This window comes from Phyllobates terribilis, unplaced genomic scaffold (genome assembly GCF_046119375.1).
Source record: "Phyllobates terribilis strain yellow unplaced genomic scaffold, ASM4611937v1 Scaffold_5__5_contigs__length_657084704, whole genome shotgun sequence".
Lineage (NCBI taxonomy): Eukaryota > Metazoa > Chordata > Amphibia > Anura > Dendrobatidae > Phyllobates > Phyllobates terribilis.
The window spans coordinates 128,946,488-128,959,556 of record NW_027362765.1 but is presented as its reverse complement, the minus strand read 5'-3'; the positions used below and the strand labels follow the sequence as shown (position 1 = coordinate 128,959,556).

The following is a 13,069-nucleotide window of genomic DNA, read 5'->3' as shown; positions in this document are numbered from 1 at the left end:
ACATAACCTGTGTGAGCGAACCGCACACACACATATGGACAGTGCTATCATTTATCTTTTGTTTTGTTGTTTTGCCAGTAAGGCCGTGTTTATGTTTGCTGGAGCTGCAGGGCTTTATGCCATATAATAAAGCCTGAAGAGAAAACCCGGTTCCTGAGTCTACTTCCGGAAGCGGCTGAGCGAGTCAACCTATCACAGTTGGTGGAGAATGCGAGAAAGATTCCAGGAACACATGTACCGGCCAAAGAGACCGGTGGATGTCCTGGGTGAAGGCCGGCAGCCAACCAGAGAAGTCCGGCAGCATGGAGGAGCTCATTAAGCACCTGGTGCAGAGCCAACATCAGATGCACCAACAGCATTTTCAGAGCCAGCAGCAGCACCAGGAGACGACCAAACTGTTGTTGCAACAGATCCAGTTGCAGCAAAAGGCGCAGCAGCAGCACCAGCACGAACAGCAGCAGCAGATACAGCTTCTGGCGGACGCTATCCATGCCAGGGCAACCACCCCACCCCCAGGGCTGACTGAGGACTCCCATTAATAATTAATTAATAATTCTTCTCACTCCTCTGTCTGAAATCTTGCGGGGAGTACCTGGTTGTAGCTGGTTTATGGTGAAATGATGTTCTTTCCACTTCTGGATTATGGCCCCAACAGTGCTCATTGAAAACTTCAGTAGCTTAGAAATTCTTCTGTAACCAATGCCATCACTATGTCTTGCAACAATAAGGATGCAAAGGTCTTGAGACAGCTCACTGGTTTTGCCCGTCATGAAATGTTTTCTGTGTGGCACCTTGGTAATGAGACACCTTTTCATAGGCCATCAGTTGAACCAGCTGATATTATTTTTCACTAAGTGGCAGGATTACTTTTTAATTACTGATCGATTCCAGCTGGTGTCAAGACTATCCATCTCGTGAGAATTTCATGTCAACAGCACCTTTAGAAATATATTTACTTCGAAAATTGGTGACATGATCAATACTTATTTCATCTGCTGTGTATATATACATACACATACACTCTGATACAGGGGTCCTCTGTTTAAGGTCCTTACTTCTTGGCCAGAGGGGTCACAACTCACAAGGAGCACCTTTGGCTCTGGAGGACATGGCTAGACCTGCTTTACTCAAAAAATACATTGCTATGAATGGGTACTGTGTAATGCCTCACTTCTCCCGTAGTGACGCTGCAGGGAAAGTAAACACTTACTGCCAAGTAACCACACCAATCACAGCTGATTCCTAGGGGTCCCAGTAAGAACATTGCGAAAAGCTTATTGTTGGCAGACCCTTTTAACAAGTCAAGATTTCCAAAGGAGGCAACGTTAAATGTATCTTAAAGTAAAGTTGCAGTTAAGCTGCATTCACACATCTGTATGTCATGGTCTGTGATTCACGGAGCGGCCGCAGGTCTTCTGACCAGAATTCAACAGCCTCCTTGTAGGCATATATCAGGCTGCCAAGTTGGGGTCAGGAGATCCACAGCCAGTCCGTGCATGATGGTCCCAGTACAATTCCCGTACCTTGCAGAGACACTGCCCTGTAACAGGATCACATATACTTTGCTCAGCTCCTGCCCGGTTGCATTCACAAGGTCTGCAGTTGGGGTATCCATAAAAACCAGGTGCGCATTTTTCACATCGGCGTCCCATTATGTTTGGTTTACACCTAAAAAAACAAATGGTTTGCATTAATATCAATAACAGATGGAAGTACTGCAAATCAAAAGACACAAGTCCTAAACCCCGTCTAGTTATAGTGTGATTTCTTCTCTATTCACAACCAAAGCTAAATGTTGGAGGTTTATCCAGAATCATTGAGCAGAGCACTACGTGTCTAACAGCGAAGAATAGACAAGTCTCGCAGTGCAAACACAATCAACAGAATTGTATTTGCTGCTTTGGATGTGGCTAGGGTATAACATCTGATTCAGCTAAAAAAAAGCAAGTAAAACAATGAATTTGCAAAGTTACATGACACGATTAAATAGAGCCAAACATTCTGGATTTTTCCATGGCCTAGAGGCGCTGTCACTTACGAGCACTGTCCCGTCTGGGTATCACATCCTGGTTGGGTTATGTTCTGCAGTCCAGTCTTGGAGCAGTCACACTCCTCACAACCCACTAGGGGGTGACAGCCAAATGTTTGGGGCTGGCACACTGTGCACTCAGGGATCACCGTGCGTGGAGGGCAGATGCACTGTCCGGTCACTTCATCGCAGAGACGAGATCCACACTCACAGGCTGAAAAAGAGGAGAAGATGGTTAGAGCATTACTCAGTATAATGTAGGGAATAATCACTGTGCAAAGAAAAGCTCGGCAACTTTCTATGTTTTGTGTATGGTTGGGATGAGTACATGCACAGACCAAATACTTCTCACCCCACTGAGGGCTTATTAAGACTGTTACTTATGTCCATGTCCTCCACTATGCAGCCATGCTCAGCATTATTTTTGGAGGAACCAGAAACTTACGTCTGCAGTCAGGAAATCCCCAGAATCCTGTAGCGCAGCGGGCACAATCTCGTCCGATCACGTTGGGTTTGCAGGAGCATTGGCCTCCATATGGCTCACACGTCGTGCTCAGAGAGCCCGCTTCATGACAATTGCAGGACTGGGCCCCATTGTTGTAGAAGAGGGACAGAGAGATGGCAGCATCTCTGCAGAATTTAGAGGTGGCCGGGCTGAAGCAAAACACGGACACGGAAGAAAAAGGGAAAAGATAAGAGGAACATTACAAGCTTCTTACTAAAGAGCTAGGGTGGACAACACTTTACATAAGTCAGGGAGAACCATTTTTTAAGATGAGAGGGTTGCTATGAAAATGGCCTCCATACAAAATATCAGTGGTCTCCAATCTGTGATGCTCCAGCGGGTGCTGAAATTGTGAAACAGTCAGCACAAGTAGAGACAGATGAGGAGACTTACTTGCTCTGGAAGCTGTTGGCTCCGCACTGACTGATGAAGTTGTAAGATTTGTCCAGAGGCTCTTCCACCAGGTAACTGGAGCTGTAACTGTCCTCCGGAATGACCAGGACGTACTCCTAAAAAAAGAGATCCGGGAACAGACGGAGAGTGAGCCTGGACAACCGACCAGATCACAACAGAAACTGACAGTCACTTACCAGCCAGATGATCTTGCCATCAGGGACGCGGACGGTGACCGTCAGGTCGTTGTCGCTAATATCTAGCATGGCGTGATCCTCAGACAGGACCAAGCTCCGACAGCCATAACCATGGGGGCAGAAAGTGGCATTAGCTGAACCTAGGAGAAGAAATAACACAATGGATTTAGAGATGGTGGTAATGGATTCTTAGGATTGGGTCCAGAGGCCACATCTGTATCTATGGCCATCAGACAAAAGTCCTGCGAAGCACCTCCTACCAGCCAGCATCCTTGGCCCTTTTTTGATTAGCCGGTCTGGCATGATATCGCATGTGCACCACACTGCAATGATAACATTGCACCAGGCCGGCTAACCAAAAGAGAAGCCGGTGATGCCGTCAGGTAAGAGGTTGTTCAAAGGGGTCCAGACCAGAGGCGACAGATTTCAGACATGGTTGCTGGACCGAGTCCTGCAAATCGATTTCCATTATTTGTTATTCTACTACTGGATTTTTATGGACTTCATGTCATCTCAAAACACCTTAAGATCTCACCTTGCCATGCGCGCCCACCATGGATTTGAACTTGGACGGTAAATGAAGGCTGTGCAGGCTGATAGTAGTGGATAATGAAAGCATAACGTCCAGGGGTCTGAACATGGCCATTATAGATCACCTCCGTCTGGATGAGAAAAGAGGAAGAAATGAAAAGAACAGTGTGTATTGTAGTAAATATGTATATCTTCTCTTATGCGTTTATTAACTGTAAAGCATGTACATAAATTAGGGTAATTGTGGTGAAGGGGTGTAGTGTTAGGAGGGCAGGGTCTCCAATGACTCCTGGGGCCCAAATGTCCTCCTGCCATAAAAGACAAAAGCATTACTACACACAGCACATCATGGTTGAGGGGACCAGGGCTGGTATCACCACCAGGCAAACTTGGGCTTATTTGGGATAGTAGGGTACACTATAATAAGTGTAAACTTTTTATACAGGTTGCTCTTCGACGGTCCACAAACCTCTAGATCTGGGCCTTATGGGACCTTGATACAATTCGGACCCAGGAGTTTCAAGCTATATATCTGTTCCAAAAAGCTGTTACCCATGATCATTATATGCCGCCAATGAAATGTGTGAGACAGGCTCAAATTTTATGAAAGGCCAAGTTTAACCCTTTCATATGTCATGTACACTAATCACTCACTTCTGGGGACTGTAACCGGATCAGCTTAGTAGCATCTACGGCTGTTGGAGGCAATGGTGCAAGGAGGGGCGGCACCTTCTGGCCATTGTTGGCATCTGTCCTAGTCTTCCCCTCAGTCAGAACCACAGATTGAGATGGTTTATGGAATCTTGATGGGGTGCAAGAACCACTGTGGACAAAGATATCAGGTGAGAAAGAACCCACGGATAAGGCGTGAATGTGCCACTCAAGATGTGACCATCAAATGGTACCTGCTAGGACTGAAGGACCCATGAACAGCAATGCAATGAACTCTTGGCTCTATGTACTCCATGGTGTACTGATCAGCAGGGATCAAGAAGATCTTACCCTGAAAGAGAATCAGACCAAGAAGCACCATAAAGCTTCAGTTCAGTGTAGTAATTAGTGGAAACTGGGGATAAGTTGAGGACAAGGGCCTCTTCAACAACACTCACCAAGTGCAATTGTGTCTTGTCTGCTGAGAAGCGAATGGTGACTTCGTTGGTCAGATCAAAAAAGGCCACCTTCTGCTGGGCATCCAAAGCCACCCCACGGCACAGAAAACTGCAACACACATGGGATCCAAGTCAAGTCATAAATTAGCTACTAGAAGAAACTGGAAGCCTCTGAATATTGACTGACCTGAACTTGCAAGGATAGAATGTGAAGGTTCCCTGCTGTGGGGTGATCTGGGGAGAGGTCACTGCCACATTGGTGGTCTGAAGATCTTCCTCATTAGCATATTCAACAACAATGGCATAACGACTCGGGTGGGGGACTGGCAGGTGGAACAGGACATCAATCTAAAAGACAATGTCAAAAGGTCAATGTTTACAAGTGTCGGCCACCAAGCAAGGAGCGCTGGCACCATACTTACATCACTTCCATAGCATCTTATGAGTGGTGGATGTCGGGGAGTGATCTGCTCAGTCTGACATGGTCGTGGAAGGCTGTTATCCATACGACAGACTCCTTCAATACCTTCCGATGATGGAAATTCATCCAGGGAGGGGTATTTGTACAACAGACAACTGGAACACAATATGATTGCATGCACATCAATGTGCATGTAGTCTTGGCAATGCATGCACATATACATAGACATAACTTTATAGCCTACACAGATCCTATAGAGCATGATGGTCATCATACACATATTAGCTTGGCAGTGCCTCTCCAACTATTGCTGCAGCACAAATCAGAGTGTAATGTCACTTGCCAAATGGCACCAGTCAATTTTTTTGCAGTGCATTTCATCATGATTCATAAATGTGGCTTTTTTGGTATGTGGCTTAAACAGTTGGAAAAAAAACTGCACATTTTTGCCACAGGGTGATTGCCTGCGTGACACATAACCACTCATTTGGCACATAGGTGCACCTTAATTGAGCACATCAGAAATTTCATGTTTTTCTTACTTTTGATTGCTCTTCTCCTGGGAGGGTGAATAGGTGCAGGCCTCAGTCACTTTCACCTGGAGGATCGGGGCCTCATAGTAAGCACTGGGGAGCAGGACGAAGTAATCCTAAGGAAGAAGAACCTCTATGAGGAACAAAGACTCAACCCAAGGAATCAGCAGCATGTGAAGAACCCAGGGTCTCACCAGAAGCACATCCTCCACCTCTATCACTACAGACCACGTGTTGGGATTTAGGACAAAGGGTTCTCCGAAACTTCCATGTGGGACGGTGACAAAGGCTGGGTCTTTGCTGGGAGGAAACACGATCTGTTTGATCTGTTCAGAACCTACAAGGGCAAAGGGGTCAGAATAATTTCAATTTTACAACCATTTAGGGGTCCCGGCTGCTAGTTTCCCACTGCCATATGATCCGTTATTAATGGAATTTTCAATTTCCATGAATATGAAGCTTAATGAGGATGTATCGGCTGTCCTATATCTGCTAGTCAATTATTGTGTTCCCCATAGTATAACAATCCTGGGGCATATTTTCTTACAACGCTGTTTTGTGCCATTCTCATTGGATGCCGATAGGCCGCTTCAACAATAGAATGTTTAAAAAAAAAAGTAAAACTATTTTTTATTGCTGCATTCGTTATAACTGGTCTGATAAAATAAACACATGGGGGTCAATTCATCAAACTTTTTTGAAGAGTTGAAAAATTTTTGCACAACGGGGGCCATTTTTAATCAGCTCCACCAAAATTGGTGGAGCTGGGGAGGGATGTGTGTGCTGTTTATCAAATTCATCAAAGGTGCCGCATTTTATACACCAGAAATGCTTCTCCAGGTCCTGAACAAAGTAGCATTTCTGGTGCGGCACACGCCACAGAGTAGATGCGAGCAATTCATTTAAGTGGCGTTCATAATGAATTTGGCGCCATGTACTCCTGCAAGGTTGGCGTCATGCGGGGGATGCGCTACGCCAGTGTTCATGAATCGGCTCCATTATTTATTCGAATGATGAACACAGTTTAAAAAATATATATATAGATCATTATTTTTTACTTGTCCTGCTTCGAAAATCAGCATAAAAAAGAAAAAAAAACCCATATATATACAGAACAGACCAAAAGTTTGGACACACCTTCTCATTTAAAGATTTTTCTGTATTTTCATGACTATGAAAATTGTACATTCACACTGAAGGCATCAAAACTATGAATTAACACATGTGGAATTATATACTTAACAAAAAAGTGTGAAACAACTGAAAATATGTCTTATATTCTAGGTTCTTCAAAGTAGCCACCTTTTGCTTTGATGACTGCTTTGCACACTCTTGGCATTCTCTTGATGAGCTTCAAGAGGTAGTCACCGGAAATGGTCTTCCAACAATCTTGAAGGAGTTCCCAGAGATGCTTAGCACTTGTTGGCCCTTTTGCCTTCACTCTGCGGTCCAGCTCACCCCAAACCATCTCGATTGGGTTCATGTCTGGTGACTGTGGAGGCCAGGTCATCTGGCGTAGCACCCCATCACTCACCTCCTTGGTCAAATAGCCCTTACATAGCCTGGAGGTGTGTTTGGGGTCATTGTCCTGTTGAAAAATAAATGATGGTCCAACTAAACGCAAACCGGATGGAATAGCATGCCGCTGCAAGATGCTGTGGTAGCCATGCTGGTTCAGTATGCCTTCAATTTTGAATAAATCCCCAACAGTGTCACCAGCAAAGCACCCCCACACCATCACACCTCCTCCTCCATGCTCCACGGTAGGAACCAGGCATGCAGAATCCATCCGTTCACCTTTTCTGCGTCTCACAAAGACACGGTGGTTTGAACCAAAGATCTCAAATTTGGACTCATCAGACCAAAGCACAGATTTCCACTGGTCTAATGTCCATTCCTTGTGTTCTTTAGCCCAAACAAGTCTCTTCCGCTTGTTGCCTGTCCTTAGCAGTGGTTTCCTAGCAGCTATTTTACCATGAAGGCCTGCTGCACAAAGTCTCCTCTTAACAGTTGTTGTAGAGATGTGTCTGCTGCTAGAACTCTGTGTGGCATTGACCTGGTCTCTAATCTGAGCTGCTGTTAACCTGCGATTTCTGAGGCTGGTGACTCGGATAAACTTATCCTCAGAAGCAGAGGTGACTCTTGGTCTTCCTTTCCTGGGGCGGTCCTCATGTGAGCCAGTTTCTTTGTAGCGCTTGATGGTTTTTGCAACTGCACTTGGGGACACTTTCAAAGTTTTCCCAACTTTTCGGACTGACTGACCTTCATCTCTTAAAGTAATGATGGCCACTCGTTTTTCTTTACTTAGCTGCTTTTTTCTTGCCATAATACAAATTCTAACAGTCTATTCAGTAGGAGTATCAGCTGTGTATCCACCAGACTACTGCACAACACAACTGATGGTCCCAACCCCATTTATAAGGCAAGAAATCCCACTTATTAAACCTGACAGGGCACACCTGTGAAGTGAAAACCATTTCCGGTGACTACCTCTTGAAGCTCATCAAGAGAATGCCAAGAGTGTGCAAAGCAGTCATCAAAGCAAAAGGTGGCTACTTTGAAGAACCTAGAATATAAGACATATTTTCAGTTGTTTCACACTTTTTTTTGTTAAGTATATAATTCCACATGTGTTAATTCATAGTTTTGATGCCTTCAGTGTGAATGTGCAATTTTCATAGTCATGAAAATACAGAAAAATCTTTAAAATGAGAAGGTGTGTCCAAACTTTTGGTCTGTACTGTATACACCTCAATTTGGCACCTATGGAAACTAACATAAAACATAAAAACCATATCAATTTAATAGTGACATAGTGAAAGTTAATCTGTCATTTATGCTGTAGGGTAAATGCCATATAAGTCTATATCCAATGGTAGAATTGGTGTGTTTTTTTCACCTAATAACCTGATAATAGCATGATGGCGTCTGGCTATTGGGACCCCAAGTAATCAGCTGTAATCCAGGAGGAAACCAACAGCACAGATGTGATTTCCCTGCAGCACTCCCGGAGGAGAAATGAAGTGCTACACGGTTTCCCCTGCAATCAATAAGCTGTGAGCTGTACTGACCTGCCGGGTCCTCCACTTATACCTCCATTATTATGATCTGATAATAGAGTGGATGAGCTGTACAGTGAGACCTTTAATAGAGCACAGGTCGACTTTTTTGGCAGGCTCCATTCTAACTATAGTCGAGGAAACATAGTCGTAAAACATCACGTGGCTACAGACCGGCTGACAGCAAAGCTTTAGGGAACTCCCAAGTCTTCCCCGCTCTATTATTAGACCACTACTACATGTAGAGGAATAGATGTCAACATTAGACATCTATTATGGAATTGCTACTCATGCAATTCCCCTATAGACAAGTGTGCTGAATGTTTTAGGTTTATCACAAGTAATGAGTTTTCACAGTTGTCCTATGACCATAGGAGTCTCCAAATGTTGGCTTCCCATGCAGCACAGCTCTTTACAGGCAGCGAGATAGATGAGCTTTGTAATTACGTTCCAGAACAAATATATCCTGTAGGAAATGAGAGCAGCTTCATTTCCATGACATTTGTGGCTAGAACAACCAGCTGATCTTGTGTTCCCACTCCCACCCCCTGGCCTTGCCTAATGAGACACTCTGAAGCCAGCAGAGCCTGTCTGTCTGCTCTGAGGAATGTACCACTTGTCACTGGCCGGGAGAGACTTACAATTGGCACAAGCATTGAACTTCTTCTCTTCAATGAGTGACACCTTTCCATAAACGCTGTCCACTCCACGATTCACATATCTGAACACGACTCGGAAGAGGTCAGGGGAAGTCACATTGATGGTTAATATGACCTTTGGCTGCAAATATGGGGAAATGTATTATAATCAATAACACATAATGTACACAGCTATACTGATTGTGACTTACAGCCTATAGTATACTCCAGAGCTGCACTCACTATTCTGCAGGTGGAGTTTTTATATACACAGACCACTTATCTTATATCATACTCAAGAGCTGCACTCACTATTCTGCTGGAGGAGTCACTGTGCACATACATTACATTACTTATCCTGTACTGATCCTGAGTTACATCCTGTATTATACTCCAGAGCTGCACTCACTATTCTGCTGGTGCCATCACTGTGTACATACATTACATTACTTATCCTGTACTGATCCTCAGATACATTCTGTATTATACCCAGAGCTGCACTCACTATCCTGCTGGTGGAGTCACTGTGTACATACATTACATTACTTATCCTGTACTGATCCTGAGTTACATCCTGTATTATACTCCAGAGCTGCACTCACTATTCTACTGGTGCAGTCACTGTGTACATACATTACATTACTTGTCCTGTACTGATCCTGAGTTACATCCTGTATTATACTCCAGAGCAGCACTCACTATTCCGCCGGTGATATCACTGTGTACATGCATTACATTACTTATCCTGTACTGATCCTGAGTTACATCCTATATTATACTCCAGAGCTGCACTCACTATTCTGCTGGTGGAGTCACTGTGTACATACATTACATTACTTATTCTGTACTGATCCTGAGTTACATCCTGTATTATACTCCAGAGCTGCTCTCATTACTCTGCTGGTGCAGTCACTGTGTACATACATTACATTACTTATCCTGTACTGATCTCGAGTTACATTCTGTATTATACTCCACAGCGGCACTCACTATTCAGCTGGTGGAGTCACTGTGTACATACATTACTTATCCTGTACTGATCCTGAGTTACATCCTGTATTAAACTCCAGAGCTGCACTCACTATTCTGCTGGTGCAGTCACTGTGCACATACATTACATTACTTATCCTGCACTGATCCTGAGTTACATCCTGCATTATACTCTAGAGCTGCAATCACTATTCTGCTGGTGCAGTCACTGTGTACATACATTACATTACTTATCCTGTACTGATCCTGAGTTACATCCTGTATTATACTCCAGAGCTGCACTCACTATTCCGCCGGTGATATCACTGTGTACATGCATTACATTACTTATCCTGTACTGATCCTGAGTTACATCCTATATTATACTCCAGAGCTGCACTCACTATCCTGCTGGTGGAGTCATTGTGTACATACATTACATTACTTATCCTGTACTGATCCTGAGTTACATCCTGTATTATACTCCAGAGCTGCACTCACTATTCTTCTGGTGCAGTCACTGTGTACATACATTACATTACTTGTCCTGTACTGATCCTGAGTTACATCCTGTATTATACTCCAGAGCAGCACTCACTATTCCGCCGGTGATATCACTGTGTACATGCATTACATTACTTATCCTGTACTGATCCTGAGTTACATCCTATATTATACTCCAGAGCTGCACTCACTATTCTGCTGGTGGAGTCACTGTGTACATACATTACATTACTGATCCTGTACTGATCCTGAGTTACATCCTGTATTATACTCCAGAGCTGCACTCACTATCCTGCTGGTGGAGTCATTCTGTACATACATTACATTACTTATCCTGTACTGATCCTGAGTTACGTCCCGTATTATACTCCAGAGCTGCACTCGCTATTCTGCTGGTGCAGTCAGTGTGTACATACATTACATGTCCTGTACTGATCCTGAGTTACATCCTGTATTATACTCCAGAGCTGCACTCACTATTCTGCTGGTGGGGTCACTGTGTACATATATTACATTACTTATCCTGTACTGATGCTGAGTTACATCCTGTATTATACTCCAGAGCTGCACTCACTATTCTGCTGGTTCAGTCACTGTGTACATACATTACATTACTGATCCTGTACTGATCCTGAGTTACATCCTGTATTATACTCCAGAGCTGCACTCACTATTCTGCTGGTGGAGTCACTGTGTACATACATTACATTACTTATCCTGTACTGATCTTGGTTATGTCCTGTATTATACTCCAGAGCTGCGCTCACTATTTATTCTGCTGGTCTCTTATCCAAAATCTCCCTTTTTGGTGACTGCACAGCATTTTTCTGGTGATCTGAAGCATTGTAATTACACCAGTAATCTAATGTACATAATTATAATCAAAAAGTGGTGTCCTACAGACATGCAATGAGTATCTAATGTACATAGCAAGAACTGCTGCTCCTGTATTATAAGAACTAAGTTTAAGAATAGGTGTGTCTCGTGACAAACTTGCTGACCGTTTCCATAGACAACCAGCTATATAGTGAGTAAATATCAACAGAATTTCCAGTGTTGACCGCGGTATACCTGGTATGGAGACATTTGAGCATATCCTCTCCAGCTGAAGTTTTCAAACTCCAGAGGATTGTATCCGAAACGCACTGGTCTTCCATCGGTCGTGCGACCATCCTCCACTTCAAATCTCAGGTGATGCAGGTCCGGAAAGTAATAGCCACTGCCTGGTCTAAAGAAAAAAGACATAACAAGAAAAAAAATATTTAATTGCTCCTGGTAGAAGAATAACAATATACAGTACTGTGCTCACGTTTTAGGCAGGTGTGGAAAAATGCTGCAAAGTGACAATGCTTTCAAAAATAGAAATGTTAATTGATAATTACATTTTATTAATTGATAAAAAATATGAATAAACATAAAGTAAATCTAAATTAAATCAATATTTGGTGTGACCGTCCTTTGTCTTCAAAATAGCATCAATACCCTCTAGGTAAATTTACACAAAGTCAGGGACTTTTTAGGATTTTAGTCAAGTCTATGAGTAACCAATTATATTAAATATGTAATAATGATCATCATTTTCATATGTAGATTGAAAAAGAGTCAGTAATTGAGTACGAGGCTTAAAACTGGGTGAGGAACAGCCAAACTCTGCTACAAAGGTGAGGTTGTAAAAGATAGTTTCATGTGGGCAGCACATTGGTTCAGTGGTTAGCTCTGGGGTCCTGGGTTCAAATCCCACCCAGAACAATATCTACAAGGAGTTTGTATGTTCTCCCTGTGTTAGCATGGGTTTCCTCCGGGTTCTTCGGTTTCCTCCCACACTCCAAAGACATACTGATGAGTAATTTAGAGTGTGAGCCCCAATGGGGACAGTGATGATGATGTCTGTAAAGCGCTGTGGAATTAATGGCACTATATAAGTGAGAAAATTAAATAAAAACTGTCACAGGTCATACACCATGGCAAGACTGAGCACAGCCACAAGACACAAAGTTGTTATACTGATTCAGCAAGGTTAGACAGCCACATAGTTAAACTTGTAACTTGCTCCAAAAAATTTAGTTAAAAACTTTGTAAAAAATCCATGAGCTCCACTGAGTCTGCTGCTCTTTTTCATTTGTGAATGTCTATGCAATGGAATGACGCAGCGCAAAATGAAAAAGAGCGTCAGAATCAGGG

General features: G+C 43.4%; 1 protein-coding gene across 1 annotated transcript in view; it reads right to left on the bottom strand.

The window, feature by feature from the left end:
* LAMA5 (laminin subunit alpha 5) overlaps positions 1 to 13,069 on the bottom strand; it is a 248,368-nt gene that overhangs the window by 128,748 nt on the left and 106,551 nt on the right. The window contains exons 22-36 of the mRNA XM_073682987.1: positions 11,960 to 12,116; positions 9,419 to 9,557; positions 5,913 to 6,055; positions 5,728 to 5,834; positions 5,187 to 5,340; positions 4,952 to 5,112; positions 4,765 to 4,873; positions 4,561 to 4,658; positions 4,310 to 4,478; positions 3,660 to 3,786; positions 3,125 to 3,264; positions 2,928 to 3,043; positions 2,475 to 2,683; positions 2,039 to 2,243; positions 1,524 to 1,668 (exon numbers count right to left, since the gene is read on the bottom strand). Of these exons, the coding sequence (XP_073539088.1) occupies positions 1,524 to 1,668; positions 2,039 to 2,243; positions 2,475 to 2,683; positions 2,928 to 3,043; positions 3,125 to 3,264; positions 3,660 to 3,786; positions 4,310 to 4,478; positions 4,561 to 4,658; positions 4,765 to 4,873; positions 4,952 to 5,112; positions 5,187 to 5,340; positions 5,728 to 5,834; positions 5,913 to 6,055; positions 9,419 to 9,557; positions 11,960 to 12,116 (2,179 nt within the window). The remainder of the gene's footprint in view (positions 1 to 1,523; positions 1,669 to 2,038; positions 2,244 to 2,474; positions 2,684 to 2,927; positions 3,044 to 3,124; positions 3,265 to 3,659; positions 3,787 to 4,309; positions 4,479 to 4,560; positions 4,659 to 4,764; positions 4,874 to 4,951; positions 5,113 to 5,186; positions 5,341 to 5,727; positions 5,835 to 5,912; positions 6,056 to 9,418; positions 9,558 to 11,959; positions 12,117 to 13,069) is intronic.